The 24,505-nt window shown below is 39.6% G+C and overlaps 2 protein-coding genes across 5 annotated transcripts in view; one reads left to right on the top strand and one right to left on the bottom strand.

Moving 5' to 3' along the window:
* The window catches only part of ctdp1 (CTD (carboxy-terminal domain, RNA polymerase II, polypeptide A) phosphatase, subunit 1), a 172,259-nt gene extending 164,717 nt beyond the window's left edge, over window positions 1-7,542 (bottom strand). For both annotated transcript variants that reach the window (XM_057354651.1, XM_057354652.1), the window contains exons 1-5: window positions 7,069-7,542; window positions 4,231-4,314; window positions 3,938-4,031; window positions 2,582-2,710; window positions 1,831-1,981 (exon numbers count right to left, since the gene is read on the bottom strand). In XM_057354651.1, the coding sequence (XP_057210634.1) occupies window positions 1,831-1,981; window positions 2,582-2,710; window positions 3,938-4,031; window positions 4,231-4,314; window positions 7,069-7,343 (733 nt within the window). In that variant the 5' untranslated portion in view covers window positions 7,344-7,542. The remainder of the gene's footprint in view (window positions 1-1,830; window positions 1,982-2,581; window positions 2,711-3,937; window positions 4,032-4,230; window positions 4,315-7,068) is intronic.
* Window positions 7,543-8,939: 1,397 nt separating this feature from the next.
* adck5 (aarF domain containing kinase 5) overlaps window positions 8,940-24,505 on the top strand; it is a 49,200-nt gene continuing 33,634 nt past the window's right edge. Inside the window, exon 1 of one of the 3 annotated variants that reach the window (XM_057354654.1) lies at window positions 8,940-9,119. In XM_057354654.1, coding sequence (XP_057210637.1) covers window positions 9,096-9,119 — 24 coding nt within the window. In that variant the 5' untranslated portion in view covers window positions 8,940-9,095. The remainder of the gene's footprint in view (window positions 9,120-24,505) is intronic. The other 2 variants (XM_057354653.1, XM_057354656.1) reach the window with 2 other exon arrangements.

Raw genomic sequence — 24,505 nt, 5'->3', positions numbered from 1 at the left:
CGGTCCAATAAGTAACACTTCCGTTTTGTCCGAGTTCAGTAATAAAAAGTTGTTACTCATCCAGTTTTTTATATCGACTATGCATTCCATTATTCGATGGAACTGCTGTGTTTCATGAGGCTTCGAGGAAATATAAAGTTGAGTATCATCAGCATAACAGTGAAAGCTAACTCCGTGTCGCTTTATTATATCTCCTAGAGGTAGCATGTATAATGCGAAGAGCAGAGGCCCTAAGACTGAGCCCTGTGGTACACCGTACTGGACTTGCGATTTGCGTGACACCTCATTGTTTATTGCTACAAATTGAAAACGGTCGGATAAATAAGATTTAAACCATTTCAAAGCTATTCCCTTAATGCCGACATAATTTTCGAGTCTATGTAGGAGTGTGCTGTGGTCAATGGTATCGAATGCAGCACTAAGGTCTAGCAGCACCAATAACGAGATACAACCTCGGTCAGACGCCAATAGCAGATCATCGTTAAAGAACGCGACACGCACATCTCCCGGAAATCCTGTGAAATTCGACCAATCAGATGACGACTTCGAACATGCTGAAGTGATTCCAGAAAAGTGTGCCTAATGCTGCGTTCAGATTATAAGCGACTTTGTCGCTGCAAGTCGCCAAGCGTTGGCGGTTAGGTCGCTACTGGGCGTTCCCACTAGTGGTTGCCTGAGTGACGACATCCACTGATCACGTTAGCTCTACCATCTTCCTATTGGCTGTCGCTCCTGAAAGTCGCTCTTCGTTTGCATGAAGATTTCTCAACTTTGTCACATCACTAAACATGCCCCATCTGGTTGCCAACGGTTGCTACTGGTTGTGTCGCCGGAAGTCGTCAGCTCTCCATTGAAATGAATGGGATCATGTCACTTTGTCGCTTGTAATGTGAACGAGGGGTCATGCATCAGACAATTAGCCAACGGTCAGTGGGCGTGACGTCTGAGACTAAAAATATTTTAACACAATTTTAGTTTTCTAATGTAAGAAGTTAATGTGGACAACTACAATTTTGTCTAAAACAACAATTTTGTTTTCATTTCAATCATTTCAAACATTTAAGTATACACCTTACGATCAAAACGTTTCAGTCAAGCAACCATACATTTTTGAACTGTAGTGTAATTATTCTTATATGATTAAAAACATAAGATGCCAAACACCCTGACCAACATTTATTAAACGTACAAATCAATACAAATGTAATAAAAAAACAAATGTAATGTCAGATTCTAGGAGCAATACAGCTCTGCTGTGCTGTAACAAGTGCTTAATGAAGTGTTACAGAAGAGAAAAACCTGTTTATTAGTCATTTAACAGATGCTTTAAAGCAGTTTGCGGTTCAGTGACCACTGGGATGGTCACTGCTGGAACCTAGGGTGCCATAACATATCACAGGTAAAAGTTAAGAATCAAACTGAATATCCTCTACCGTAAAACAGGCATAGACAAACATATGCTGCCACCTGGTGTCATGAGAAGGTACTTTAATCAATGACTATTTATTTTAACACAAATTCTTTTTTTTACATTGAAGAAAATGTGTTTGCACTGCCAAACACAGTATGTGTGGGTGGCCGCCAGGATCTTTTGTTACTATATAGCAGAATGTTCTGGATGGCGGCTTACAAAACAACAACTGATTTTTTTGCACTTGTTTTATCCGTCAGGCAGAATTCACAAGTCTGATCTTAGAAAAGTAATATCACGTCTCTTCTTAACAAGTCGCACGACTTAAGCGATCATTAAGTTTGCATTGTCCTTAGCAACCACCATGAATTATAATGCAAAGAAACGCAAAAGCAGAGAGTTTCATCTTATTAACATACCTGCAATGGTATGAGCATATAAACGGCTGCCAAAGGTGAAGACATGCAGCTCATAGAGTTTGGCAATCTTCCCTAGAAACTCTTTGCAATGAGGCCTGAGTCGTGTGTGAAGCATCGGTTCCCCTCGTCCCAGTTGGAAATGAAAGATTCCCTGAAATGACATCACAGAAGTGGTCAATCAGACAGGTAAAAAGAACAACACTAATGGAAAGCTATTAGAATAAATAAAATATATCTATACAGCGAACAGCAACATCATAAGCATGTTTATGGGACCTTTTACTCACCTACAGTGCTCCAATGTACTGTATACTTTTTTTTGAGAGAGAAATGTTGCCACGAGCTCACAGATTGAAATAAAAATTATTTTACCTAAAACCATACGTATAAATAGTAAATTAAAACAACCTATAAATGGATATTTATATTCTGGAGCTGTTTTTTTTCAGGAATTCGCCAGGCTGATAAATGTCATTTTGTTGCCCTTCATTTTTCAATTAAACACTAAATTTTTTTTAGTAGATTTGGAATAAATACTGCATATAATAAATGTTTTAAAAGAGCTACTTACCAGTATTGAAATAAACTATATCGGTCAACCGAATTTGACATACAGCAAATGTAACTATAGTGATTAAACTGTAGCTCAATTGGAGGAGCACTGCATTAGCAGAGCCAAACATACTCATAAAATGCCCTAGAACAATACTAGCATCCTCTTAAAAGCTAGTGTGATTCTTTTGACTGTTACCTTGTTGGACATGCGGTGACTTGGCTGTTCAGTGGTGTGGATCAGCGTTTGGTCAAGATCCACCATCAGCACCAACTTTCTGTTCCTGTGAAGTCTTTGCTGGTCCTCTCGGCCAAGCTGCTCCGCTTGCTGCTCACAGACAAAAAAATCAAAAATGGAGCTTTTGTGCTGGACACTTATTAAAAGATGCAACAATACCATCTGTCATCTGAGTGTTTTCTACATGAACCCATTTAAAGAGCTTCTTAAGTAAGGGATAATGTACAGGCAGCCGGTTGTTATCGCAGAAATAAGCCCCGACAGTGTGATCAGGACCCGAGGTTTAATCAGGACCCGAGGTTTAATCATTTGTAAATATAATGTCATATATGTTATTAAAAGACATATTTATATTTATATTGTCAAAAAAAAACCTGTCAAAATGATATGCTGCATCTGGGTTACCGTTTGAGAGGTTGTTATCTGGGAATAACGAACCTGCAAATGTTGCGACTGGCCAATCAGACTCAAGCATTTTAACGAGCCGTGTAATAATTTGATTTAAATATGCACTTGATTTAAACACTGTAATCATGATAAAAAGACATGATATCAAACTAAGGAATACAACTAAGGTAAAACTAAGGAATACAACCTAAAAAGCACAGGCTAAAACTGATTTTCACTCTTACAGGAAAAGGTGACCAAAAATTACAATTCTGACATTAAAAAAGCACCATTCTTGAAGAAAATTCTTCAATGCTCCAACAAAGAAGGTATTAAAAGTTTGAAACAACATGACAGTAAACTATTCCTTTAAAATATAACATAACTTTGGTGGTGTTCTGGCAGTGCCACAGATCTATAATAAAGAAATAGATTGTACGTGATGTCATAACATTGAAGCCACCACCCCTTTACGTTGGCATGCCCAGACATTCTACCGAATTAATAAGAGTTATTAGATGTTAATCATAAAACATTACCTTACCAGTCCCCGTTCTTATAATGCAAACGTCTTAAGCATGTAAATGGCTATTTATTTTAAGTCAGGAATTTTACATGGCTAGTAAATAGTGAATAAGTCACATTCATCTTCTTCATTACAGTAGCAAATACATCTATTCAACATATGTATGACACATGACAATTGCTCATTGTGAAATCAATTTTTTTCTTTGAACTTAGTCATGAAGCTTTATTTTTAAGCATTTACATGTGTGTTGTTACAACAATGTGCAGTCCACACAGTTACCTTAACAATTTCTATACATCAAGGTCCTCTCTGAAATTAACATAAATATTGCAAATAACATCCAAAGTAACAATGAATTTACAACTCAGTCATATACAATGATCAGTGGGGGTAGCACTCACCTCTGAGCTGACCATCAGTTCTGGAACACTATGCACCATGGAAACGGTTGCTGTAGAGATGGGGGCCTGTTGCTTTCCATTCTTGCTCTGTAGCCTGGAAAATAAAAGGGCACCTGCATCATCAGCACCATCTAGTTTCCTAAGTAATCTACCATAAATATCTTTAAGAACTGATCAAACTAACAAGCAAGAAAGGACATGAAGAGATGATTCAGTATGGTTCTCAAACAGGAAGAAAATCTTAAATGGAAAATGTTAGAAGAGGTATACAGAATAGATGTGTGTTAACTCACTGAGTTAAGTCCTGGCCACATTCTGCACAGAGGCCCTTCATCACTATGGGATGGCTGCATTCTTCAACTTTTGCTATGACACCTCTGTTAAGACATTGATGTATTAAAACATAATTAAACAAATCAAATGTACTTCATTTCTCATGGCAAAGTAAAATGCAAACTGATATTTGTAAACAATTATTGTCAGAAACTTTACACCACAGGTACCAAAGCGCTTGAGAACTACGTCCCTACAGTTTATTTCCAACCCTAATCAACTGAATCAGCATACAAAGGGCAGTCTTCACTCTTCAGGATAATATAAAAAAGGTTTGGGGCAAGGTTGCATCTAAACTAACTTAATGACAATGGCCTTCCAGAGTCCAGACTGGAGTCTGCACCCAAGCTTTAAACAAATGTGTGTGGCGCCCTCTACTGCTAGAGGCTGCAAGCAAAAATGTATCAATGGGATCAAATTAAATGAGAGTAATACAATACAATAAATGATAATGAACTGCTGTAAATTGTAAACACAAAACAGATAACTCATATTTCTTTAAAGCCTGTGAACAGACCATGTTGTGAAATGTAAACACTGGTCGAGGAGCACTTCTGGTTTAATTTCTTACTTTATTTTTATACTTTGAACAAATCTTAAAGATATTCATAAACACTTTGATTCGGTTACAAATGTTCAGTTAGTGGTATTTAGTTCAAAGTTTGTGCTGTGCTGAAAACTGAACAGGAAGTTCTCTGGACCAGCATTGTTTACATCTTCCAAAGTGGTCTATACATCTATCCACAAGGCTCAACAATGCGTCGCCTTAGAATTATAAGGTGATATCTGAAAATTGGGTTATTCACATTTTCTTATTCTGTGACAACTTATTTACTTTATGTTATGTTTATTTTTTTAAATGTGTACATTTAGCAACTTGAAAAAAGGTTCTATTTAGCTAGTGACAGTGGGAAATATCTTAGGAAAAAACAATGTTTAAACGAAACCTCAAGGTAGACTATTACTCTTGTCAAGGACAGCAGCTCACACTACAGTATTTTTTTTTGTTTTGCTTTAGCTTTTGTTAAGGAGTTTATTTTTATATTTATAGACACAACACTAGCCAGCAGCGCTAGCTTCCTAATTGCTATGTTTACATAGACTCTCATAATGCGACTAACTTTTACAATATTAAAGGCCAAATAGTCAACAATGTCAACAGTCTTAATTACAACAATAAACATTGTGTTATTTAAGCCATACTCATATCTAGAAAGTACTTTTACATGTCCAACCTTCTGTAGAATAAGGTCTAGGCCAAATTACAGTAGCTGCTTTCTGTCTAAACCAACGGAATCTTAATGGTTCCTGCAATAATGTGTTGAAAACCCACCATATACCTACCTAAAATGAACATCTGTTCTACATAAAACATTTAGAATTGCCTTTAACGCTTATCTTGAACAAAAAAAAGTTAAGCGTCCTAAAATATGAAAAATGTCATAAAAGCAGTAAATGTAACCTTTTATACACATTACGCTAGTTTTTTTTAATGTCTGTTGCTTGAATATGATTGCTTTTATTAATATTTGGAAGATAGAACCTTAGCAGAAAGTGATTTATCAGAATTAGAAGGTCTTATCTGCGTTTGACCTGTTCCAAAAATCCCGATTTACAAATTTAAGAGGTTTTCAGAGGATTTTGATATTGTACATTTAGAAAAGGGTGTCTGTCTTTTTCATGTATGAAAGAGATTTGTTCCCCATATCATTTTTGCTATACGAAATGCAAAAATGCAAAAAGCTCAATAACTACTCAGAACACAGATAGAACCTTATAATTCCAAGGCGACTAATGGTTTTGTATTGCTTTAATGTGTTTTTCTCTGTTGAGAGTTGTTTCAAGATTTGGCAAAGTCTTCAGTAGCCAAAACCGGATTTAATAGATTTTCGGTAAAAACGTGCACGTTATTTGAGAATGATGGATAACCCTTGCGTTATGATTTAAATACAACACGTTAGTACTTGTAAGATGAAAGAAAATTATGCAAGTGACATGTTCAACACGGCGGAAGGTGGAATCACCCCAACAAAACATAAATGGCATTGCTCACCCAAAATGAAAATCATTTACTCACCCTCATGCCATTCCAAACCTGTATGCTTTCTTCTGCAGAACACAAAATGTGATATTCTGAAGAAACAATGCGCCCCATTGATTTACAGGTTTTAACGTGCATGATGATGGTGAGAATACATGATCACAGAATTTTATTTTTGGGTGAGCTATCCCTTTAAGATGTTTTTGTAACTTATAGTTACAAACAATGCTGAAAGTAACGTGTGCGTGTGTTTCTGAGCCTTTTTACTTCCACGAGTCCCTTAGTTCTGACTGCCCCTTGTGCCTCGAACACGCCCACTTTCCAAAAACCCGACCTCTGCTTACACAGCAGCCAATCCAGTGTAACACTCACTCGTAAGCGAAAATGATTGACAAGCAAAGTACTTTTATGATTGGCTACAAAAGAGCGGGCCGCTCCCCCAAGTGTTACAAGATGTTTACGGAGCCTAGAGCTGTCACAGACGCAGCCCATAATTAAATCACTTATTTCGGTGATATCTGTAAGGTAACGGGAATATTTTACAATTACAGCATGTGTAAAAACGCTTAATATACTGGGCTCGGAAATTCTGTCAAGAGCTCAGCATGCGCTAGTGAGCTCACACGAGCCATAAACTCAGCGCCTGCATGCGTAGCGAAAGACCATTTAAACCTGCCAATACAAAACGTTAACCGATAATCCTGCTGTGTATTGGTCAATGTAAATAAGTGTTTAAAAGCAAGACAGCTTATCTCACCCTGGCACGATGACCTGCCCGAGTTGACAGCACAGTTCCCTCACAACTCCAGCGCGGTCCGATTTCAACTTCCTTTCGGGCGCTCTCTGCTCACTTTCTGTAGGAATCGGTGCGCACACGGCGATCACGGAGTCAACGTTCACCAGAGCTCCGGGTTTGACTTTCCACTCGAGCAGCCGCAGTGGACGCACTCCTGCAGGGCAAAGGATCTCCGTCACCTGCAACACGGGGCCCTCTGCTGCCGCACCGCCGCCGGAGTCTGCAGGCTCCTCCATCGGACCTTTAAACTTCAGTCAGAGACACACGGAGGACGGAAGCACGCGTTTAATGGGAAGTAATAAAGGGATCAAAAAACGCCAAAAGAATCCCGAGAAGTGCAGTGAAAATAACTCGATAAAAACGAGCTATAATGTAGGACCGATTGAGGTGCAGGTTCACTCTTCCCGCCCGTAAACAGGAAACACAAGACTGCAGCGCGAGCGAGACTCCATCCACTTCCGGGAGACTTTAATCGCACACTATTTTGAAACGAATTAATATTAATGCATGCTCTATTATGTACTTTATCGCAAATAATAATGATAATGTGCTGTGATAATAAATTGTTTGAATAGAATTACGTACGATTAATAAAAATAAAGTACAAAAAATAAAATAAGTACGATTTTTTTTGTTTCTAAAATATTTCACGAAAATGTTTACAGTAATGTTTGAGTAAAGCTTTTGCAACCATATTTGTATTTGTTCCTCTCCACCTTTGAGACTTACAAACCTCAGCATTGTGATGTAATCTGATGAAATATCATGATCATACCGCCTGCCTTCTAGTTTCAAGGGATTAAGCAGTTTGTCAGGCAATATGCAAACATTCAATACTGTGTGTTGCTTGGAGGTAGCATTACATTTTTACAAAAACAATAATTACTCATTTATTTACTTTAAAAACGCGTGTCTGTTGTAATGACGTGATAAAGACAGACCTAAATGTTTATAATAACAGAAGCGATTTGATTTTTGTCATGCTTACAATATTTTGTAAAGTTGTTCGTTGCATTTCATTGGCCACTGCTAATCTATTACTACAATTAAATAGCATACTTCCGATCAATGATTAAACCTGCTATGGACTGTACCACAACTTCGGTTTGCTAAGGTTAAATTGCGCTAAAAATCACCTTTTTCGAGGTCGCTTCAGCTACTGCGCATGCGTACAGGCTGGCAAGCGCCTCACATAAAGCTCCGCCCCAGAGAATCGTTTGTCATTGTCGATTGACGATTGGATCGTTAACCGGAATGCGGGGCTTTCTTCGCTAGCACAGTGGCGCACGTCAAATGTAAATTGATGTTGAAACGGTGGAACATTTATTTTTTCAGTGCAAATTGATGTATTGTTTTTGGATTGATGCATTTGAATGGATGCAGCAGAAAATACCTGCAAGTTTAACATTATCATGGGAAAATATACAATTTGGTTTGATAATAAAAAGCAAAGATACATCTTTTGTGGTGAATAATAAACTTATTTTATTGAAATTATATATTCATAAATCTAAATTTTTTAAGTCCCCCTAGGTTAATTGTTTTTCAAGGGGAGTTTTCTTTATATGTTAATTGTTTAAAAGAGGTGAATACAGAAGGATTTTGGTGGCACAGTGTGATTTTTACAGCAAAAATCACACTTATTTTTTCTTTATTTTTTTTGTTTATATATTTGGTTTATATATTTGTTTATGTAATATATGTGGAATTTATGGTGTACAATTCACTACAGATTGTGGAGGATGAATGTTGTTATTGTCTTTTTGTTGTTAATCATAAATCGTAAGAAAGCATTGAGAAACGGTAGGCGGCGCTGCGCGTCACACCACTGTCACATGACTGATGGAGTCGCACCAGTGGAGTTGCGCGTGTGAGCTCTGTCTGTCCAATCGCATCCTCCTCAACTGCTTGCGTGATCGACAAACGCGAGGAAGTGTGCCCGGAGTCCGCAGAGAGTCATTCATGCGATTATCGGACAGTTCGGACAAATGGCGGGAGAGACATTTAGATCGGTAAGATAATCGTCATTCAATCATAGCCGTTCTGTTCATGTACTGGTAGTTCAGTAGCCGACTGAATGGAAGATAGGGACCCACGTCCTTGTCCAGCCTGCAAATACAGGGCTGATCCTGAATCAGTTAAGTCAGGGCTAGAGGAAGTCTAAATGCCATGGATTTTAACATTGTAAGCTTTAAATTCCAAAGTCTGTGTGATTGCTGCATCCAGGTTTGGAATAGTTAGATGTGCTGTTAAGAGATGTGATCTGTCATGCAGACTACACATCTGAGGTAAAGGGGTTAACATTGCTATAGTCAATATACCCTAGTTACTGCAGTTATTGTTTCTTATGCAAAACCATAACAAATTAATAAGTAGTGTCCCTTAACAGTGTGCAAAGATTTCAAACAGTAAACACTAAACAGTAGATGTAGTGGACAAACAAAGAGTGCCATGGTAATTTTGTGCCTTTGAGTGCCATGTAAATACCATGCTACATGAATATGGCATTTGTGCTATATCATAGCAGTGCTTTAAAGACATGCCCCACCCCCTCCTGAAGGTTTATAGTGGCTTTTTGGCAAACTATCATAACCTAGCAACCTAGAGGGGGATTTGTTGTGTGAAGTGACATTGGCTCCTGCTTGATTCCTGGATTGTAGATGAGTGTTTTTCTCTTGAATAAAAGAGCTTCCATTAGCATGTTGTTTATCATACTTTATAGAGACCTTTAAACTAGAGCTTGTCCCTGACATGTCCACAAATCAACCAGTCAGAGTAAAGACAATTTGTTCTCTGCTTCTATAAACATCCCCCTCTTTTTTTTACAAGATTTCTACATGGCCTTGATGGGAAACCCTCCTGTTTGTTTGGTTTCAAAACATATCTCACAGGTCATCGAGCTATTTTTTTACAACATTGCACGTGTAATGTTATCAGTCAAGAGTAAACCGTGTAACTAACTGATATTGACAACAACAGTCATATTTAATTAATCACCATGATTACTGAATACTGTGTTAATATGACACATATTAGGGCTGTCAAAGATTAATCACGATTATTCACATACATGAATAAAAGTTTGCGTTAACAAAATATAATTCTGTACTGTGCATATTAATTTTGTATTTTAAACACGTATACATACATGTAAACATATTTTAAAAATATTTTAGTGTATTTGTTTATATTAGTCTCGCGTACTTCATACTGAAGGTCTGGAACTTATCGCCCCTTTCTTTGGGCAAGGCCCACCCAAGAGGCCATATGACTGACAGGTAAAGCAACCAATCACGTTTCGTTTTGTGCCACGTCATGTTTAGAGGCGTGGAAATGTCCCCGCAGTAACAAGACCGTGAACCTCGCATACTTTTAAAAATTAAGCGTTTAGTCGATCGTGATGAATTCTTATAGCAACCGTTGTAAACACGACAGCTTACTTCTTAGATCAGACGGCTTTGTGCTGTTTCCAGGCGAACCGTTAGAGAATGCGACACGCACATCTCCCGGAAATCCTGTGAAATTCAACCAATCAGATGACGACTTTGAACGTGCTGAAGTGTTTCTAGAAAAGTGTGCCTTATGCATCAGACGTTTAGCCTGTCTGAGTCTGAGGCTGAGACTGTTTATATTTACCAGCAATCATTTAAATTATATGTAAATGTTTATTCATTTGTATAATTTATATTTTTCATAAAATTTATGTATTATTTTATAAATGCAACATTAATATGCACAGTACACAGACATTTATTATGTAAACACAAACTTTCATTCTGGATGCGATTAATCACGATTAATCGTTTGACAGCCCTAACATATATAATAATATCGTAAACAATTCAGTCCCAGTATCTGGTTGACACTCCAACATAGTAAGTGGTGGTTACGCACCAGTTTAACATTGCCTTAGGGTTTCCAATGGTTGGAACTCTCTCTATCTACCTCCTAGTTTGAGTCGTCTTCCTTGGCCAAAAAAGAGAAAACCCCAAATTAAAGATGAATTTGACTGAAATTGCATTATTTTTTTAATTTCACTAGATAGTGTGATAGTATCGTAAATTGTTTATGTAACAATGATCGTGACGTGTAGTGACAAATCATATATTGTTGTGATGGCCCTAGGCTGTACCAGTGCCGTTGAAAAACAGAGTTGCGACACACACTTTGACCTCGTCACTGCGTGGTCACGTGGTTCATGGAGCTCTCAATAGTTCCAAACTGTCAGTCTGTTTGAATGGATTAAAGTGGGAGAGACAGTGGAAGCAGCTGTATTTGCAACAAATTCCACTAAATACCAACACAACATATCCACTGATTACTATGTTGATTAAATTTATAATAACATTTTGTCTGATAAATGTTAGAGAGACAGTATTAATCAGTTTTGTGTGTTTAACTTGACTAGGAAGAATGCATAATGTGCAATACATTAACCCTTTAAAGCCGAATGCGTCGTCGCCGACGCATTTTACCAAGCGGTGTTCATTTAACCGTAACTCTTCAACCATTTATGCTATCAAAAAAAATTTAATTGCTCCTAAAAGTAGACAAATTGAGCTTTTTGAACATGTATGTATTACGGTAATCACTTGCGTCTCATAAGCCATTTGCTGCGGTTTTCGTGGAGAGTGGTAGAGGGTAGATATGAACAGGGAGTGACGGAGTGCGACAGATTAGAGAGTTTTTGAGCAAGTAAAATAAAATAAAAATAGGCAAACGAAACACGGCGAAGAGGAAATATACAGCATCAGAGGTGATTGAGATACTTTTTGATCATGAAACTGACAGTGTGCGAGACTCTTCTGAACAGGAGTCTGCATATTCAGAAAATGCTGTGGGTGTCGATCCAGACGTGGATGGGTAAGTAAATGTTGTCTCATGAGAAATGTCCGTAAAATAGGCTTAGACTTAGTGTTTCAAAATACCAGTTTCACATATGTTGTGTTGTGTGCGTATGCCTTCATGCACATGCTTGAATTTGTATGGATGCGTGTGTGCTCTTATATGCGTGTATGTGCGCACAAGTAACGTTATGCGTGGACGTGTGTGTGTGTGTGCATGCATGTGCAAGCATGCATATGTTGAAGCATGTGTATTTTTGTGTATGCATGTATGTTTGTACGCATTCATTTGAGTGAATGGAGTGAAATGCAAAAAAACGTTATGCGTGGACATACGCAGTGCATGTGTATATCTGAGTGTGTTTGTGTGCGTGCGTGCATGCATGCATATGTTGAAGCATGTGTATTTGTGTGTATGCATGTGTGTTTGTATGCATTAATTTGAGTGAATGGAGTGAAAAGAGCAAAAAAACGCCTGGAGAACTGGTGTCAAAAAAGGCTCCTGAATGAAAACTATGTACATGAGTGACACTAAAAAGACTTTTTTGCATGTACTACAGTATATTCTTCATGTCTGAAGTGCTAGATTCTTTCGTTCTTTAGTTTTTTGAGAATGTCTGAATAAAAATCAGTAAATATGTATTTACGTTTTTTTATTTTTGTCTATTTCAATTCTATTTACAAACTCACAACATACAGTAATAGTGAAAACCCTTATTTTATTGAAAGACCGTTGTTTTCCGAAAAAAAACGATACCTTGCACATGATGATAGGACTTTGTGTTAGAATTTGACAGTCAAAAGAACAAAAAGTGTGAAAACAACGTATTTTCCCTTTAGGCTCTAAAGGGTTAACAGTATGCATGCATTCATCTGTTTCTTATGCTTCCATGATCATCAGTACATACCAATGTTAAATTATGTTAAGACATTCACACAAAAATGCACAAGTAATTTATCCGATTGCCGCTGACCTGTGGATGCTTTGACCTCAAATGAATGCTCATCTTGTGGTTGACCTACAATAAGCAATCTTCACATGGCAGAGTTTGCACTGCACTTCATTTTCATTAATTTTATAAACCGACCCCTAACCAGTGGTGTAAAGTATTGGAGTAAATGTACTTAGTTACTTTACTTAAGTATCTTTTTGGCTACTTTGTAGTTGTACTGAGTATTAAAGATATTAGCAACTTTTACTCTCTACTTAACTACATTTTTGAACAAGTATATGTACTCTTTACTCCACTACATTTGTAATGACTAATGCAATTACACATTACATTTTGCATGCCACCTATCTTATAATTAATATTGCCATTTACAGGGCAATGAAGGTACTACAATCTTGTGGATTTTGCCATAACTTACAAAAACTTGTCAACATGGCTTCTTTATATGAATATGAGTGCAGTATCAGGTAGATGTCAATCGCTGGCGGTTTATACACGGTTAGCCCTTACCCGCTATTTCTACAGTAATATATTGGCAACACTGTTGCCAGCTAGTTACTGTAGGTCACACATCTACAAAAGCTCTTATTTTTAAAACTAACTCTTCCTAAATGTGCTCTAAACATGTTTGCTCAAAATTTGACCATATGGTGGGACTATTGCCATGAAGTGATGTAAACCAGTAAAAAGAATGTATAGTATTTCAATTTTCAAAAGTGCTCTCACACTATATAGACAAAATATTAACCTATAGAATGAGTCGGACACAGAGAAATGAACAATTCACATATGAATCTCAACAATGGTGACAATCAACTGAACAGCTTCATGCTGCAATGCATGCTGGGTACATAGTACAAAACTCATTCATGATTGTTTGTCACCATTGATGAGGTTTGTATGTCAAGTGTCTAACTGTGTCTCAATTGCAAAGAAAGATTTTCTGACAGAGATCTTTCCATTATAACATGTAATCACTTTACCAAACATATCTTAATAAATCTTAAATGCTATATTATTATTATTTAATGATTGAATTCTTTCAGATGTATCTTCAGTTACTAAGCAAACATAAAGTTGCGGTTCCTGTAAAGTCCCTTTCAGTGTTATTGTATAAGTGTACATTTTAAAGCTACAAGAAAGTCAAAGAGTCCAACCAAAGCAAACACTGATCGCCATAATGGTGACTTAAAACATAATTGAACCACTATGAACTAGAGTTCAATCTCAATAAGATCTTACACAGATGACAGAAATAAAGTGAAAGTGGTGTCTGTAATATGTGAAGATGTTATTGATGTTTGTGTTTAATTCTCCTCTGGTGAAATCTTGACAGATTTATTGTGTTCATCTGTTATTTACACTTGTTCATCTAAGACTGTGTGACTTAAGTGCGTTAATAGATTCTTTAATAATGTATCTTCAAACAGCCATTGCAGTAGTTTACTGTAAAACACCTACAGTAACTAGCTGGCAACAGTGCTGCCAATGTATTACTGTAGAAATGGCAGGTAAGGGCTAACCGTGTATGTGAAATGAGGACATGACTGCAGCTGGCCATGAGGCCCAAACCAGCATGTCCAGTGCAAAAAGGCTTTGACTTTTTAATTCTACTTAACATTATTTTATTTATCTGTTATATTGAAGAGACCTTTTTGAAGGACTTTGGTTTACTTATGAGCACTTGAGCTTAAATGAGACTTAGGGTGTTTGTAATGACGTAGGTTATGGTGTCGACCATGATTTGTTGCAATTTTGAGGTATTCAGTCTTATTATGATTTAAGAAAATAAATGCGATTGCTCTCCTCACAAATCAACTGTTTCTAGTTTTTCACTGATGTGTCTCTTAAGTGTTGAGGACTAGTGCTGCTTTGAGCCTACATTCGTATGAGTAAAATACTCAAGTACTGTTAAAATCAGATACTCAAAGACTTTTACTCAAGTCGTTTTGGAATTGGTGACTTGTAACTTGTAATGGAGTAATTTTCACTGCAAGGTATCTGTACTTTTACTTAAGTATGGTTTTCAGGTACTCTTTACACCTCTGCCCCTAACCCACAAATAACTCATATTTAACATCGCCCGTATTTAACACAGTTACCGTATATGCCACGCAAGACTACAGTGTGTATAGCCTACGTAATGTTAGTGAGTGTGAGACTTGTTCAGTTGTCTGTGGACAGCTTTTAGGTGCGTTATTAGCAGCGCCACCTTCTGGTTACATGAACGCGTCACCGCCGCATCAACACGGAAAACACGGGGAATTGTTTTTGTTCTTTATTTTTAGACGACAATCGCACACACTAAGTATTCGATGTTCTATAATTAAATCAGCTAATCGAATATTCAAAAATCATGACTCATCCCTAGTAAATGCACCACAAAGAACGCTGAAAAATGAACAAACAATTTCAGTCAGTAAGAGTTTTTATTATATAGTTTATACAGGGAGTGTTGTAACCATTGTTGTAATAATATATTTGTCCATTGGGTGGCACTCTGAGGGAATTCCCACGTATATAAGGGTGATGGGATAATGAGCCAGGGCATGTATTGGGAGTAGGGGAAGCACATAGTTTTTTGACTTTGTACATACAACTTTCCTCTAAACTGCTGGTATTGGTAATAGAAGTTAGCAATGATTGACGCGTAAACATTAGAGTCTTTGCAATCGGATGTAAGATGCCATAGTCTCTTTATTGCGCTTCAGTCTCATGCAGAATTGGACCCAGATGCTGATGGCACACTAAGTGAAACTGAGGCTCAGGGACTCATGGGAGGCGCTGACTAGGTGGACACGTCAGCATTTGAAAGTGTTTGGGCCAACATTAAAGACAAGTACAAATCAAAGTCTCAGCCTGTGGAATCTGCCCCAGTGGAGACACCTGGGGAAGAACTGAAGGAGCCAGTCGGAGACAACGACTCTGAGCCGTATCCAGAGGAGGACATCTCTGAGGAAGAAGATGAGGAGGAGGACGAAGATGATTAACATGAAGAGGATGATAAAGCTCAGCCCAGTATTAGGACTCCAGAGAAGAGTCAGGAGGATGAAGAAGCCATGCCTCCTTATGATGTTGAAACTCAAGCTCTTATCGTTGCTGCTCAGAGGGCTAGAGATGACTTAAATGAGGCTGAGAAAGCTCTCAAGGGGGCGAATGATCAGATCAGAAATATTGAGAAGGAGCTGTCCTTTGATTTCGGCCCTGATATCGAGTTCACTTACATGTACAGCCAGTGCTATGAGCTTTCAACTAGCGAGTACATCTACAGACTGTGTCCTTTCAATCGGGTTTCACAGAAACCCAAGTACGGCGGCTCAGCCTCAGAGACCAACCTTGGGACATGGGGAGCTTGGTCAGCGCCTGAAAATAATAAATATTTGGTGATAAAATACGAACATGGCACCGGGTGCTGGCAGGGTCCAAACCGATCAACTACAGTGAAGCTGACTTGTGGGAAGGAGACCGTGGTTACCTCCACTTCAGAGCTGAGCCGCTGTGAATACCTAATGGAATTCATCACACCTGCAGTGTGCCAAGAGCCATCCAACACTGACCCCTCGACACACACTCATGTGGAGCTTTAGATTCCACCTGCTGCTCATCAATGCATGGTTGGTGTGTGGGAACAGTTAAGTTCCTGTTAGCTGTTTAGGAACCTCCTCCATTAGTTTAGGGTCTACTGTAATGTTTGTTTTTATTGATGTAGTACAATCTTATTGCCTCTCAATTCAGCTTTACATTGAAAAAAAATAAGGCTTTTTTGGATTATGTGGAACCAAGTGGAAAAGTAGCCAGTACCTACAAGGTATGGAATTTGTGTGGACTTTTCGGTGAGAAATAATCAAACAAAATGACACCACAGGATGCAATTTAAAGCAATGTTTATTTACTGAAGTGCAATAAAGAGACTATGGCATCTTACATCCGATTGCAAAGACTCTAATGTTTACGCGTCAATTATTGCTCACTCCTATTACCAATACCAGCAGTTTAGAGGAAAGTTGTATGTACAGAGAGGGTAAATAACATTTTATTTAATGAGCAGTCTTTATAGAAAATCATTCAACCACACATACAGACATTTTTATTTAGGAAAACAATATTTTGTTTCAAAAACATCCTTATAACAAAACACCAGTTTTACAGAGATGTATTTTATCAGCTTACCTGCGAATGTGTTTGAGAAGCAGTGAAATAAATGGGTGCAATGTTTGGAACTATAAAGCCCTCCATGACACGAGTTACTACTGAATTCCATTCTTCCAACAGACGTCTATGTGAGTGTCGCAACTCTGTTTTTTATGGGATCAGAATTGTTGCAATATTCTGAATAAATAAACTATGATCCGCAAATAAATACAATGAGATTTGCAAATGAAAAATATTTACAAATTTACTTCAATGGCATTTATTTGTAGATCACTTTCTGCACATTTGTGGATCGCTTTCTGCACATTTGTGAATCGCTGCACGCATTTGTGGATCAGTGCATGCATTTGTGGATCAGTGCACGCATTTGTGGATGGCTCTCTGTGCATTTGTGGATTTTGAAACATTTCTAACGTCAAGACGTGCGCACAATCCACAAATAGGTGGACTCCGCCCACTATCTACGTAAGCCAATCGGGTAACTTCCGCTTTCGTTGTCCAATAGGGCACGTTCTAACTTCAGCCAATAACGTTTTGCTCTGCACTAAGATTCAGGGAGCTGACATGGCGGCTAGTGGCGGTCTAAAATGCGGGATATACTAAGAAATGTGAATGGCCTCTTCTTTATACAACTCAGTAATGATTGTTTGTGTTTATATGCATTGTCCGTATGTTAGTAACAAACGACTGAAATGTTTATGACTTAATAACAGCGTGCACGGACCCGGACTGATGTGGTCTGCTGCAAGCCAGCCGTTTTATTGTCTTTATGTACCAAAGTGGTAAATTCCGATTTTGGCATTCGATAAAATATAATCTGTTTCCCCGGTACTGCATGGGTAAGCAGCTAGTTCGCGCCGCACACTCAACGTGGCGTGGAGTTTCAAGGTGCGCAGCGTTTGCATTGCAATGCGCACTGCAGCTGTCGGTGTAGGCTACTACCAGTATAACGATGGCAGAATTAACGTGGGGGAAATCATCAGCACTGTGAATTTCTATGTATTCTATGAATTCAAAATAAAACGTAATTTAATCAGTCATCTCTGTTTATCCCATTCCTGAATGATCTCTGCTGCTGTGGCTAAACTGTTCTGTATAGGCTACTGTCTAACTCTGCCATGACAAAAATGATCACTGTAAGAAACACTACCCATAACATTAACAATAGTAAGCGTTGTCTTTATAGTGGTAGCAGCGTAAGTAGGCTATATTGCAAGATGACCATGTGGGACAATTCTGTCCACAATTCCCCACATAGAAATATTGTAGTAGTATAATACATTTACTATCATATGAACAGCTCATATAAAGTTTCCCATAATAACGCAAAGAACATACATCAGAATTAGAAGGAGCTTTATTGCCAAAATGTGCTCTACGCACGAGGAATTTGTCTTAGTGACAGAAGCTGCCAGTGCACATACAGTTGAAAGTGACAAGTGACGAGACACAGGTAACAAAATATTTAAAAAAAATATGTAATAGACAATACACATATGAAAAAAAACAATATGTCAAAAGAGCAGCGGATGCTATATTGTGTGCATGTGCTACATATATACAAGTTATAAGGTGCTTTATACAAATTGTGTAAGGGAATGGGATAGCTGTATGATATATTAAATCAGTAACATATGTATAATAAATAAATATGAGTATAAGTGAGTAGTTTAGTATTGGACATATTTATTGAACAGTGTGGAGAACATAACTGTTCAACTGTTCATGGGGTAGATGGCCTGAGGGAAGAAACTTTATTTGGCTGTTTTGGTGCTCAGTGCTCTGTAGCGCCGACCAGACGGCAGCAGTTCAAAGAGAAAGTGTGCTGGGTGTGAGGGGTCCAGAGAGATTTTGCGAGCCCTTTTACTCGCTCACTCTGGATGAGTACAGTTCTTGCAGTGGGAAGGGTAGTACCAGTGAATCGCTCAACAGTCCGAAATATCCGCTGTAGTCTTCGGAGNGAAAATGAGTGACTGAATGCGCAGCTTGCGCAATATAACATTTCTGCGCATTAAATTTATAATACGCAAAAATTATATATTGATCAGTTTGACAGTCGCACCGGTGCGACCATTAAGAAAAACTTGTCACACTGTCAGGAAAATTTGTCGCAAAATGAGACCATTTAGTCGCAGTATAGCGTGTCAGAGCATTGGTTATGATTTTCGGACGGATCAGGCCTTAACTTAACATTCTTAACGAAAAAGTTGTCAATCGTTCTTTTCATCTTCTCTCATCATCCGCGGCTACATCCACTTATCTGACGGGCCTAGGCTACTCACCTCTCTGTCCGACTGCAGCACAGCATTTTCAAACGTACACACATGTACAGGAATATCTGGACCACGGCCAATCAGAGGGGGGTCCGCCCTTCACTATCTCTGATTGGTTTAGACCACGATATGGGCCTAATGTGTCTGTTGTTGAGCCACAGGGAGACTTTTTTTTCCCTCGAACGGCTGGTCGCACTGGTGTGACCTCAGATTTTTTTTAGTCGCACCATTGAGAAATTAGGTCGCATGTGCGACCAAATTGGTCGCACTCTAGAGCCCTGGAAAGTGTGTTGGGTGTGAGGGGTCCAGAGAGATTTTGCGAGCCCTTTTACTCGCTCACTCTGGATGAGTACAGTTATTGCAGTGGGAAGGGTAGTACCAGTGATTCGCTCAACAGTCCGAAATATCCGCTGTAGTCTTCGGAGGTCTCTGTTTGTATGTGTCCCGAGCATGTAAACTGAAATTGAGAGAGAATATGTCGCCTCTAAATGCAGCAAGTTTTAAATGACTTCATCGATCAACACAAAGTTACAATGGTAGAGAACTTTAATAAACTTGATCCCTTAGCAACCTTCAAAACAAGTCTTGTACGTCTCTTGATGTACACGACGTGGAGGAGCGATTTTTTTATTAACAGACTGATTTGACCCTACCTGAGCATGCTTATTTTTTCTAAACAAAAACATGTAAAACAAAACAATTGCCTTTTGTATTGCAGTTAAAGTAGCCTAGTAAAAACAGGCTACTGACACATTTTTATTAAAACTGCGCATCGTTCTGTTATCATTTTTATTGAGGTTCTGTAAATTTGCACCAACAATCCCAAACAATTTGCTTTTGTTTTCATATGTTCATATTTAACTTCAGCTGTTTGGGCTATACATTGGTTCTTGCGTCTCATTCTTCAGTGTTCCGCATTTACCAATAAATAGACTACATAAAAAGTACTTATTTTGTTTTAAATTTATATCTTTATCATTTAAAAACCAACAATGTATGCTAACCCCATTTAGGAGCTTTTTTAGGCCTATTTGGCACTAAATATAGAAGGAATGCGGTTATAATATAGCAAACCGCGCTATTGAACTATAAAAAAGCCAATATCACTGCAAGGAAAATTCCTTCGCTGTGACAGCGCTACGTTCCCGACTACATTACAGTACATTATACGTCACATGTCTTTAGGATGTGTGTGAACGCACGCACAGGTTCCAGAAAATCACTGGCAGTGTGAACCAAAATCAACCGATCCCGTCATCCTGGGACACATCTTCCGCATATTTTCCGGGATCTCAGGGCTTTACTGAAATGCCATGTAATATCCAGTGCCTTTTGTGCATTTGTATGGAGAACCCATTAATTTGTACAATTAGCTTCAATTCATTTTTATTTGGCAATTTCATATTTTGCTTCATACTTTTTTCATCGAAGAGAAAAGTTGTGTTGCCTCCCTTGCGTTCTTATTGCCCCCGTTGTTTTTTATTTTCCAATAAATAAATGAAATAAACAGTATTTTAAAGATGTCCTATGTGTCATTTAAAAGGCAGCAATATATACTGTACATAATTATAATCCAACAATATTGATTTATTTAGCACCAGGAAAAATGGAGACGTATATCGTATAACACGCTATATAAGAGCACTGCCACAACCCTTTTTATTAACTACAGTAAATTGATTATTTGCAGTTGTATACCAATATTTACTATGGTAAGGTTCGAAACACAAATTTTACTAGACCTACATCGTTTATTTTTGGGGTTGCTGTGTGAGTTTGAGAATATATTGTGTGCACAAGATCATAGTCAAAGGATCGACATCCTTTGTTGTGGCAAGAGTTAAGACAGTATACAGAACAGTTTAACCACAGCAGCAGAGATCATTCAGGAATGGGATAAACAGTGATGACTGATTAAATTATGTTTTATTTTGAATTATGAATGATATAGAAATTCACAGTGCTGATGATTTCCCCCACGTTAATTCTGCCATCGTTATACTGGTAGTAGCCTACACCGACAGCTGCAGTGCGCATTGCAATGCAAACGCTGCGCACCTTGAAACTACACGCCACGCTGAGTGTGCAGCGCGAACTAGCTGCTTACCCATGCAGTATCGGGGAAACAGATTATATTTTATCGAATGCCAAAATCGGAATTTATCACTTTGGTACATAAAGACAATAAAACGACTGGCTTGCAGCAGACCAAATCAGTCACCGGGATTGTCCACCCCAGTCTGTGCACACTGTTATCAAGTCATAAACATATCAGTCGTTTGTTACTAACATAAGGACAATGCATAGAAACACAAGCAATCATTACTGAGTAGTATAAAGAAGAGGCCATTCACATTTCTTAGTATATCACGCATTTTAGACCGCCACTAGCCGCCATGTTAGCTCCCTGAATCTTAGTGCAGAACAAAATGTGATTGGCTGAAGTTAGAACGTGCCCTATTGGACAACGAAAGCGGAAGTTACCCGATTGGCTTGCGTAGATTGTGGGCGGAGTCCACCTATTTGTGGATTGTGCGCACGTCTTGACGTTAGAAATGTTTCAAAATCCACAAATGCACAGAGAGCCATCCACAAATGCGTGCACTGATCCACAAATGCGTGCAGCGATTCACAGTGATTCTATCAGTTAAAATAAACCCACCATAAAAATTATAGACCCTTCATTTCTTTGTAAGCAGGCAAACTTACAAAATCAGCAGGGGATCAAATACTTATTTCCCTCACTGTTTGTAAGCTTGGTTCCCTGAAAGGAGGAAACGAGACATTGCGTTGCTACGCTAGGGGTTTCCCCCTCCTTCCTCAAATACTGAAGCCTTATTGCATCGCGCCGGTAAATTTTACAGGCCAATGATGCTCGAGCCACCCACTATATAGGCCGGCACCGAGCAGCATTGACTCAGAATCTTTCGACTGAACAAACATGGATAAGACCCTGAGAATTACAACACAGCAGAATACGCAATGTCTCGTTCCCTCCTTTCAGGGAACCGAGTTACATACATAACCGGAGACGTTCCCTTTCAAGTCGGTCTGTCTACATTGCGTTGCTACGCTAGGGGAGCGCTTAAAATCCAGCTGTGTTGTATCCCCACCTCCATAAAACAGCCTAAAGAGCCAGACGATAGTGTCGAGCCCGTTGACTGCTTTTCCCCAGGGATAACAAATGCCCTCCAGCTCATCCTGTGTGGGACTAAGCATGATAACAGTATCCACCACTCCTTACTGGCCGCAGCACCGCTGGAGCCCCGTAGATGTGTGTCATATATCGCTTGTAACCAAGGGATAACATACTAAAATCAATAGCGCACTTACCGCGGTCAGTGTAGTCCAAATGCTCAAAGGAGCTGCTTAATACACAGCATACCGGACCTAGTCGAAACCACTCCGCTCATCGAGCGGCGTGGACAAGCGCCGGTAACAGCCAATACCAAGACATATCACTGTACAGACAGAACATGCGGTGCAAATGTTGGAATCTCAAGGTTGTAAAATCTGGCAAAAGTGTCTCGCGAAAACCACCCTGCTGCCAGACAAATGTCCTGAATCGACATACCTTTTGCCCAAGCCCATGATGAAGCGACCTTCCTCGTAGAGTGGGCGCATACTCCCCATGGACAGGGCTCTTTCTTAGATGCGTACACCAACTCAATAGCCTCTACGATCCAATGTGATAGCCGCTGCTTTGATACCAGCAGCCCTTTGGAGTGGCCCCCAAAACAGACGAACAGCTGCTCCGTCATTCTGAAATGACTAGTCCTGTCCCGATAAATCCGTAGAGCACAGACTGGGAAAAGTGGATGCGGCACCTGCTCCGAATCCTGAGGAGCAAATGCCTGCAGCGTAATGACCTGCGCTCTATACGAAGTAGAAAGCAATTTAGGTACATATCCTCGTCTAGGCTGTAGCCTGACCATACAGTCATCCTTACCGAACTCCAAACACGCAGTGAGCCCACTCTCTTACCACACGCTAACGCGAGTAAAAGTGCCGTCTTGAATGAGAGCACTTTCAACTCTGCTGTACGCAGCGGCCAAAGTGCATTAAGCACCAAGGATAACTCCCAAACTGGCATCAAGTTGGGGCAAAACGGGCGCAACCGCCGTGCCCCTCTTAAGAATCCAGCGACGAGATGATGCTTTCCGACTGCTCGGCCATCGATGGGCAGATGAAAGGCCGAAATAGCACCCACATACACCTTCAGTGTGGATGACATGCGCCCCGCATCTAGATAATCCTGCAGAAAAGACAGAATGACCGATACGTCACAGCTAGCTGCATCCTCTTTTCTCGTCTTACACCATGAAACGAAAACTTGCCATTTCAAACTGTACAAATGTCTGGTCGACGGGGCTCTCGCTTCCGCGATCATCTCCAAAACTCGTTGGGAAAAGTTCAGCAGCTGCTCCTTGCGCTGACCTGCCAAACATGCAGGTTCCATAGCTCCGGTCTGGGGTGCCACACTGAGCCGCTCACCTGAGACAGGACATCTCTCCGTAAGGGGATCGTCCACGGGGGAGCCGTCAGCATCTCTACCAACTCCGGAAACCATGGCTGGTTGGGCCAATTCGGCACAACTAACAGAACAGTCTCTCTCTCCTCCCTGATCTTGTGCAGCACCAGTGGCATAATTTTCGCTGGGGGAAAAGCATACTTCCGTCCCCTCCATGGGCGCGTTCGTCAGCGAGAAGAATAGCCGGCAGTTCTCCTCTGAGGCAAACAAATCGATATCCACCTCTCCGAACAGGCTCCAGATTAGCCGAACAGTCTGCGGATGTAACCTCCACTCCCCGTAAACCAAACCGCCTCTGGACAGCATGTCCGCACCGCAGTTCTGACTGCCGGGAACATGCAGTGCGCGAATCGACAGGAGGTTCACGTCTGCCCAGAAAAGGAGACGCTCCGCCAGCCTCTGAAGCGAGCGCGAACGAATGCCCCCATGATGATTGATATAGGACACCACCATAGTGTTGTCCGTCCGAACCAGGACATGTCGATCCTTTATGAGAGGGAGGAAGCTTCGCAAAGCTTAAGATACTGCCTTCAGCTCTAGGCAGTTTATATGCCACGTCGCTTGAGCGCTCGTCCAAGCACCATAAGCCGGTCTGCCGTCGCAAAGGGCTCCCCAGCCCGTCAATGACGCATCCGTAGTGACAAG

Source organism: Triplophysa rosa, linkage group LG16, assembly GCF_024868665.1.
Source record: "Triplophysa rosa linkage group LG16, Trosa_1v2, whole genome shotgun sequence".
Classification (NCBI taxonomy): domain Eukaryota; kingdom Metazoa; phylum Chordata; class Actinopteri; order Cypriniformes; family Nemacheilidae; genus Triplophysa; species Triplophysa rosa.
The sequence above is the reverse complement of the archived record's forward strand: the minus strand, read 5'-3'. Positions and strand labels throughout refer to the sequence as shown.